Below are 9,708 nucleotides of genomic sequence, written 5' to 3'. Positions count from 1 at the left end.
TCCTAGGAGATTCAAACTCCCGAATTCTTCAAAATCTCTCTTCTGTTCAGATATAGAATACAGCACACTCTCCTAAGTTCTAACAAAGAATCCCTCGAGAGCACATATACAAGATCCTACGTGAACTTTGCAGTGACGTAGTGGTTTCCTTAGTCCAATGATCTTTAACTTTATATTTAAGATTCTCCCCAAAGGGCGTCATCTTAGATTCATGAACCAATTAAATTTTCTCCTCCTCCACCCTTTCACCAATCAGATTCTTTGTTTGACGTCTTTACGGAAATATTGTTTACTTAGAATAATCTCGAGCCTCTGCATAATTCTCACTTAGGTTACAAAGGAATGTCATATCAGCAATGAGTAAATATATATTCGACCTCCCGAGCCTAGCTATTTTATGACCTACACAAAGTGGACTCAGGTAACTTGCTCAGGCTGTTATTAAAAAAAAAAAAAAAAAAAAAAAAAAAAAACTACACAAAGCTGAAAAGCGGACTCAGGCTGCTCGTTCGGGCTCTTATTTACAACCAACCTACCTATAAAATCCGACAACCCGTCTTCTTCCCCTCTTTCTACTTTCATTTATACCAGCCTCCTACACATGGGCTCAGAAGTTTACCTTACGAAGATAGGCTTAAGCTTTTTAATTACATTCTCTAGCAAAACGTAGAATGAGGGCTGATCTAATAGGGTTCTTCAAATGGATCAAGGGCTTTAACAAGGATGATGCAGAGAACGTCATCATATTAAAACAAAAGGGCAGAACTCGTCGTAATGGGTTTGGATCGGACAATTTTATATAGAAGGCAATAGACATACCAATAGAGTGGTAAGCGAACGATAGAGACAATTTTATATTTAAGAAGGAAACAGACATACCAATAGAGTGGTAAGCGAACGAAATAGACTTAGTGACCATGTAGTGTACACTAAAACTATCGGTTGTTTTTAGGAGAAGGTTAGATATCCTTACTGATGGGGACAACTGTTGGCAATGGACACGGAACTGCCTAGTGTAAGCCCTATGGTCTTTTGGAGTCTCTTTTCTTATGTTCTGTGATTTTATACATTCTCTCTTGTTCTTTTCTTATTTTTTTTGTTCTGTAGAGGTGGTAATTTTATCATTAAAAAAATGTTGATGATTTTGATAAAAACGTATCTTTACATTCCATGTAGAGCTATTTTCCAATCTGTCCTAATTCCTTTTCTAATATTTTGTTATTTATTTATGTCGCATTCTTTGTGTATTCTTTCTGCATATGAAGATATCCTAAAAACAAAAACAAAAAAAAACACGTTCGGTCATCATTTATCTAATTTCTCAGTGGTTTCTGAATATATATATATATATATATATATATATATATATATATAATATATATATATACATATATATATAATCAAAAGGAGATGAATGCGTTGATACATGAAAACGGAAGATAGTGTAACGCCTTGGCAAGAATTAAAATTCACCTTTATATTCAAGACGTTTAATAACCAAGAAAAAGTGTGAACAACTGATATACGTCATAACAAGTTGCCATAGTCGTTGGCTGATTATGTGATGGTTGCGAGATGAGAGGAGAACTGCTTTCTTCTCGTGGTGTCAACGTGAGATGAGGGTGTATGTGGGTTGGGAGAGGGAAAAGAACGGAACTGTGACAAGGAAGCCAAAAACACTCCAAGAAAGGGTGTGGCAATGGCGCCATCGTCCGAGTCCCTGGTGATAAGTCAACAAGTAACAAGTGACCCGTGGTGCCTCAGGAGGAGTTCGATTGGTGATGCGAGAAACAGCTCCTAACTGGAGGAGGCTTAGAGCTGGAACTCATTGATGAAACAGGCGCAGCTGGAAGGGAGCTTGAAGTTGCGGATCTCGAAGGGGAAGTACTTGTCGTAGTGGTTGTAGACGAGGAAGCGGTGGTAGGCGGACTTCTGCAGGCACTTGGCCTTGTAGCAGTGGGGCACGAGGGGGCAGGCCTCTCCCGAAGTGGTGCACTCCTCGACGCGGGTCGTCTGCGTGAAGTCCTGGTAGTTGACCTTGATGTTGTTGACGATGATCTTCCAGCCACAGTCACTCAGCACCCGCAGGGGTCTGATGTAGGCGGTCTCGGAGGGACACAGGTACGTCTCTTCCTCGAGGGTCTCGGGTCTCTCGACGGAGAGAGCGGTGTCGAGATCGGCCACGTCGGCATAAAGGCTGACGACCTTGGCGAAGTGGTGGTTGAGGGCCGCCTGGATTTCGCTGGCCGGGTACTCCTTGTCCTCGAGGCACCAGGTGTCGTTAGACCCTTGTGCGCAAGAGGGAGTCAGCCTTGGATAATTAGGGTTGCAGTGTGCTGGTGAAGATGCTGGGTGGGTCGCGGGGGAGCTGTTTCCGTTGTTGAGGGACACGAAGGAAGACGGAACATCTTGACTGGTACTTTGTCCTTTCACTGTGGCGGACAGGAAAGCGGCCAGGAGCACCAGCAGCGGGGTCTGCAATCAGTCAAGGTAGTCAAGATATGAGAAGCTAAAGACAGAATTCCATAAATGCCTGTGCTCAATACCCAAACTCCCCACCCCTGCTCTCTACATTAAAGCAAAAAAGAAAAACATACGCTTCAGATAGGAGTCCAAATGCTTCCTTCCCCTGTACTTTAAACAAACTTTCCGCATAAGAAAAGGAGACGTCCGGGCCACTTCCCTCATTTCCCCTGTTTACCTTTGGTGCAGGTGCCATGATAATGGTAGTAATTCTTAGGCTGTCGGCTGTGGGAGTCGCTGGAACTGTGCTTGTCCCCTCGTTCTCTCAGCTCTTTTATACTTGACAACATTCACTCTTCGCAGCTGTTACCTAATGTTCAGCATCCAAAGTTATGTTTATGAGATGAAGGAGGAGGAAGAAGAAGTGAAAGGTATAATGTCATCGAAAACTAGTGCTTGTGTAATTGGGATCCATATCGCTTCGATTCTAGAGGTGGTAAAGGAAGGATTCATAATGAGTAGCAGAACGGAGGGATAGTAGAGGTTATAATTGATCATCCTTTGTCCTTATGGGAAATTAACCTCCTATCATAAGAAAATGCTGCATGACTCTGGCTTGTAGGGGTGGCACTAAAGTCCCTAAAGTATTGATAATAAAAATAGCTCCTCTTGGATGATGGTCACCCCTGCATCTTGCCCTCTGTCCTGGGTCCGAAGAAATGTAGCAAGACACAGCACATCCACAGCAAGGCCGCTTTATCTAAACAGCGACCCCCACTCTCTCCGTCCCCTCATGCAGGAAAAGAGAAGACCGGGAGAAATCCCTTCGTGCTGAGTCAAAATATTATTCACACATACTCCCTCACCCCTTCCCTCATCCTCAACCATTCCCTTCCATGCATCACAGCATCATCCGTACACAACCAATCTTCACTCACCCCTATGTTCTGTCTTCTCCTTTCCTTCCTCAACGGACATTCCCCATTTTCCCAATGCCCATTTTACCCCATCCATCCATCTCATCCTTGATCGCACCTTCATGTTCACTCCGCCCACCTCTGTCTTCCACACCTCTTTTACTAATCTTTCTTCACTCATTCTTTACATGTGTCCAAATAATTCTAACACGCTTTCATCAACCCTATCTCCCAACTCCTTTTCCATCCTCACCCTCCTACTCACTTCCTCGTTTCTCTGTTTAACCTACCAACTCCTACTATACTTCTCAGGTATTTCATCTCAAACACGTTTAAACTCTTCCTTTCTTCCTTTCTTATGTTCCATGTTTCTGCCTCATACAGTGCTGTCGGCACAATCACTCCTTCATACAATCTCGTCTTAGCACCCATTCCCAAATATCTATTTCTTATTACTCTTTTCAATCCCCCAAGGCTTGCTCCTCTCAATCTATATTCTACGTCCACCTCCACTCTTCCCTTTCCCGCCACATTCACCTCCAATTATCTAAAGCTATCAATTTCATCCAGCCTCTCTTCCTCTTAGTACTCACTTCCAATTTGCTGCCATCCTCTCCCCTTGTACATCTCATCACCTTACTTTTACTCACATTAATCTTCAACTTTCTTCTTTTGCACATCTTTCCAAACTCCGTCACTGACTTCCTTAATCCCTCCTCTGATCCTGCTACAAGTTCAGCGTCGTCAGCAAACAACAACTGTCTTATCTCCCTTTTTTTTCTATTTTCTTTAACCATCTCCAATCCCCGGCCCATTACCTTTGAGTTTACCTCTCGCACAACCCCATCCATATATAAATTGAACAGCCAAAGCGACATAACACACCCCTGACGAAGTGCCCCCTTTACTTCAAACCACTCACTCTCTCCATTTCTCCATTACTCTCGTAAAAACTCTTGACTGCTCTTAACAGCTTTTGTCCTATCCCATATATCTGCAATATCTCCAACAATACCTTACTGTCTACCCTGTCATAACCCTTTTCCAAATCCATAAAGGCCCAAAATACATTCTTAGCTTTTCATAAAGGTTTCTCACCTATCTGCCTTTCCACAAAAATCTGATTCACGCAACCCCTACTTGTCCCAAACGAAAACGCACACTGTTCCTCACCAATTACTCCTTCTGTTCCTCTCCTAATCCTCTCAATTAAAACCCTCCCATAAGCCTTCCTAACTACACTCAACAAACTGATCCCTCTGAAACTGCTACACTCATATTTGTCCCCTTTTCCCTTGTAAATTGGAACTATGTATGTATGTATGTATGTATATATATATATATATATATATATATATATATGTATATATACATATATATATATATGCAATAAAACACTAGGAGCGTGTGTTCACAAATGCGTAAATAACCACTAGGAAACGTAAACTAACGAAGCAGAGCGCTTTCGTATAATTACATCTTCAGTGCAGATACAAAGAATGAATTATAAGATGAAGAAACAAGGTACAGAATATATGACATAGTGAAGAGGGCATTCGGAGAGGTAGTGGAAGAAGTACACGTAACGGACGTTTGGGCCGTCCTGGTAGCCAACAAGTTTGGGACGTTTGGGCCGTCCTGGTAACCAACAAGTATGGGACAACTGCTCATAATTTATATTACAATTCAAACAATTTTGAAATTTCATGAGAAATAAAACTATCTAATTTGTACAAACCTTGATGAAGATTAACATTTATCCCCTTACTAGATTTGATCAAACTGCATTCAATTAAATTTCTTTTTGTTATGTTGTTGTATGTGATGACTTTAGCGTTATCCCAGTCAACTGGGTGGTTAAAATTTTATTTCTCATGAAATTTCAAAATTGTTTGAACTGTAATATGAATTATGAGCAGTTGTCCCATACTTGTTGGTTACCAGGACGGCCCAAACGTCCCATACTTGTTGGCTACCAGGACGGCCCAAACGTCCGTCACGTGTACATCACCCACTACCTCTCCGAATGCCCTCTTCACTATGTCATATATTCTGTACCTTGTTTCTTCATCTTATAATTCATTCTTTGTATCTGCACTGAAGATGTAATTATACGAAAGCGCTCTGCTTCGTTAGTTTACTTTTCCTAGTGGTTATTTACGCACATATATATATATATATATATATATATATTTTCGAGTATCGTCCCCAGGATTGAACTTAGATCTAGTGTATTGCCAATCCAGCGCCTTAACGATTGCGCCGTTGAAGCTTCAAAAGATCTCTAACTTGGAATTGAACTAACTCCGAAGAGTCTATGTAAATGTCTAACTGCCGTTCTAACCTAATATTTCACAGAGATCCCGAGCTCAACTCATGAACAACCGGCAAATTTAGTTCGAAACCTTTATAGGCATTCGCCGTTGTAAATACCTGAAGTGAATCGCCAGCAAGGCTCCGGTTTTGGCAGTGAGCTAGATCTCGGTTTGATCCCGGGGGAGGAGGAGGAAGAAGAAGAAGAAGAAGAAGAAGAAGAAGAAGAAGAAGAAGAAGATGATGATGATGATGATGATGATGATGATGATGATGATGATGATGATGATGATGATGATGACCATAAATAATGATTTAAAACCATGTCACTGAGTTCTTTCGAGCTAAGAAAGAACTTTAAACTATTCCACCATCACCGATACCTGACATCGTCATTCCACCTAACGAAACCTCTGGGACGAAGATCCTGCTGATGGAGAGCTGGAAGAAGAAGGAAGGTTCTGCACAGGTGACCTCGAAATAGACGACTGCCTCGAGAGAAGACGAAAGTGTCCTTGGACCCTTCCCTTCGGCGTGAGATCGACGTGGCCCTGAGGACCTCCTGAAGGAGGCGTGGTTGGTCTTGTCAATGGATGCTCCACAATGACATTGATCGACGACTTTGTCCAATACCAATCCCAAACATCCTATGTGTTGTTGCGAGGACGCACACTTACCTCACTCCTGAATCAACACTTAAAAAAAACCTGGAAAAGTCTCCATCATTCTTTACAACACTCTCTGGACTGTATAGGTCAGACATCAAGTCAATAACCCTTCCAGGAATCCCACTGATCTGCAATAGATTCCAGAACACCGCGCGTTGCACCGAGTCAAACGCTTTCTTGAGATCAACATAGACTATAGAAGACCTCCGTTGAAGTTCTCGTCGGAGGTCCACAAAAACACGAATCATTAGGATCCGATCAGGTAAACAGGTGACCCAGAAACTGATTCTGCCCCTGTGGGTTGGGCCACCACAGACTTGAAGGTCTTGGTTCTGTGGTCGCGCTCCATAGACCAAAAGTTTACTCACTCTCACTCTCAAACTCACTCTCACTCTCTCATTCTCTCGTTCTCTCCTCTCTCCTTCTCTTTCATTCTCTCTCATTCTATCTTATTCTGTCTCATTCTCTCTCATTCTGTCTCATACTTTCTCATATTGTGTCTCATACTCTCTCTCTCACTCTTTCACTCTCATTCTCTCATTCCTTCTCTCTCTCTCTCTCTCTTTCTCTCTCTCTTTTCTCCCTCTTTTTTACTCTCTCTCTTTGCCTCGTCTCTTCCTTCCTTTCTTTACGACATCAGTAATGCAGCCGTTCCTATGAAAGGGAGAGTGGGATTTTTTTTCTGTTGGTGTGACTATCTATCATCGCAACTTATTGGGTTCATACGACATTCCCCCGGTCAGTTTTATTTAACTGAAAAGAAAAAATTGTCAGCCAAAAAGGTTGATGTTGATCTCGATTAACCTAATTACTGTCATGGTTTATCTGTATTGTCTATACTAGCCGCTGCCAGATCATTTTGTTCAACTAAGATAAACCTACATTTTTTATTCATATGCTTATTCATCTATTAATTTTTATTTTTTTTATTTTTTTTCACTTATTGTTTTGTTTCCATGTTTATTGATACTTTATATATATCTTTTATTTAATTATCTATTTATTTATCTGTCTATTTATCTATTCTTTCACACGAAAATCGACTAAAACATATGAATCTATTTTCCCTAAAAAGTGTAGACTCAGGGGTGACTTGGTACAGGTCTTTAAGACTCTAAAGGGAATTGACAACATCAAAAGTGACGAAATTTTCACACTGAATGCAAATCAAACAAGAAATAATGGTCTCAAACTCTCAGGAAGTAGATTTAATTTAGAAGTGGGTAGAAACAATTTCACTTACAGTGTATCAAATGAATGAAATAAACTTACTGCAGAGGCAGTGCAATATAATACAGTTCGAAGATTTACTCGTCAGATTCATTTAGATAACACCTAAACAATATGTTGTAATGCGTGCCATTTATCTTATTTTATTTTATTTACTTATATATTTTTTATTATTCATTCATTAATTATTTATTATGAATTATTGTTATTTTTAGGTTTATTTATTATATGTCATTATCCATTAATTTATTTGATTCATTTACCTACTTTTTCAGCATCCGACTTAGTTATGGACCAAAAGGTCCTTGTCGGCATGCTCTTCTTTATAATCCTTTAATCATCTATTGTATTTACTTATTTATCTATTTAGATAATTATCTATTTATTTGTGTATTCGTTTAGTTATCTAATTATGCATTTATCAACTTGTTTGTTTGTCTCTTTATTCTTTATATGTATCTATCGATTCATCTATTAACTTATTCGTTACAAGTGGAAGCCCACTGGGATGGACTCAAATCCATTTTCTTCTGAATGGTGGTCAAGCGATCTAACACATAATAAGCCACCACAAGTCATATTGTTTCAGAAGGAGCAACCACGACCCCATCTTACCAATGTCGTTCAACGAATTTCACAATTTAACGGACGACTTCTACAGCACATTTCGTCCTGGTTAATCCCAGACTATTTCATTCGGCTGAGGCGACAAGGATGGGACAAAACGGCTCCTGACAAAAACCGAAACAAAATTGATCAGAAAGGCTACCGTATTGAAAGGAGTTGATAATTAGCCTTTCCCCATACAATGACGTCATGTCGTGGCCTCGAACACCTGACGTATAGTGTCGCTGTATATATATGTATATATATATAGGAGCGTTCACTGCAACACTCAAGCAGAGCTTCTCTCGACTTCGACGGTGCCAGAGCTGGACTAGAGAAAATGTCTTTGGGACTTTTGGTAATTGGCTCTCTGTTTTTTTTTGTTCAAAATTTCCTAACTCCAACTCAGCTGCTGATCCTACACACGAGACTTATTTACCCTTTCATGGAGTACTTTTTTCCATAACTGATGTGATTCTCCTGACTCGGTACTCCTGAGCAAGGCAGAGTCTAAGGCTTTTATCTCATATATATATATATATACATACATACATATATATATATATATATATATATATATATATATATATATATATATATATATATATATATATATATATACACACACACACATATTTTTTTTAATTTACCAACTTCATTTTCTCCCTGTTTACCTTAACATTGCATCTCTCTATATATATATATTTTTATTTGGCTATATCCCCTTCGGTATTGTTATAAGTTTAACCATCTTTATCAGACTCAAGGCTGGTTAAGGGTGGGACTTCTCTGCAGTAAAGGTGTTAATTGTCATTCATCATCACAGAATATGTCATGTATGGATTGTAATGTAGTAGTGTTATTAACCATGAAACTTATTCAAGATCTCCGTAGCAATTGTGGGGCTGACGACAGCGTCCAGCCCTTACCACCGACCCACGTACCGCCATCCAGCCCCCGCCTACCACCCCGCCCCTGCCTACAAGCCCCGCCCCGCAGAGCCTGCCGTCCCCGCCTGCGCCGCCAATACCACTAAGCCGTGGTGTCTTGAGGATTCCGAGTACCCGACCTACGAGATCAAACACGCAGCCGAGTACCACTACCAGAAGGTCCTCTCCCTCTACGCTGACGTGGCCGAGCTCAACACCGCCCTTTCCGTCGAGAGACCCGAGACCCTCGAGGAGGAGACCTACCTGTGCCCCTCCGAGACCGCCTACGTCAGGCCTCTTCGGGCGCAGAATACCGACGGCAAGTGGAGGATCATCGTCAACAACGTCGACGCCCACTACGAGACCCTGACGCAGACCACCCGTATCGAAGAGTGTCTGACTTCGGGAGAGGCCTGCCCCCTCGTGCCCCATTGCTACGAGTCCAAGTGTCTGCAGAAGTCGGCCTACCACCGCTTCCTCGTCTACAACGCCTACGACAAGTACTTCCCCTTCGCCGTCGAGTCCTTCCAGCTCCCCGCCAGTTGTGCCTGTTTCCTTGGAGCTTACACCATCGACCACTAG

At 41.4% G+C, this 9,708-nt stretch overlaps 2 protein-coding genes across 2 annotated transcripts; one reads left to right on the top strand and one right to left on the bottom strand.

The window, feature by feature from the left end:
* Positions 1–1,812: 1,812 nt before the first annotated feature.
* Positions 1,813–2,719, bottom strand: LOC143036272 (neurotrophin 1-like). The gene is made up of 2 exons (XM_076203520.1): positions 2,702–2,719; positions 1,813–2,475 (listed from the first exon to the last, which is right to left on the bottom strand). The coding sequence occupies exons 1-2, from the start codon at positions 2,717–2,719 to the stop codon at positions 1,813–1,815; spliced, it is 681 nt and encodes a 226-aa protein (XP_076059635.1).
* Positions 2,720–8,537: 5,818 nt separating this feature from the next.
* LOC143036271 (neurotrophin 1-like) lies at positions 8,538–9,708 on the top strand. The gene is made up of 2 exons (XM_076203519.1): positions 8,538–8,555; positions 9,082–9,708. Exons 1-2 carry the CDS (start codon positions 8,538–8,540, stop codon positions 9,706–9,708), a joined length of 645 nt encoding a protein of 214 aa, XP_076059634.1.

The sequence above is a fragment of the Oratosquilla oratoria genome, chromosome 20, assembly GCF_046742065.1.
Source record: "Oratosquilla oratoria isolate Oo_2021 chromosome 20, ASM4674206v1, whole genome shotgun sequence".
NCBI lineage: Eukaryota > Metazoa > Arthropoda > Malacostraca > Stomatopoda > Squillidae > Oratosquilla > Oratosquilla oratoria.
Note: the sequence above shows the minus strand (reverse complement) of the source record. Positions and strands in the feature narration are given on the sequence as shown.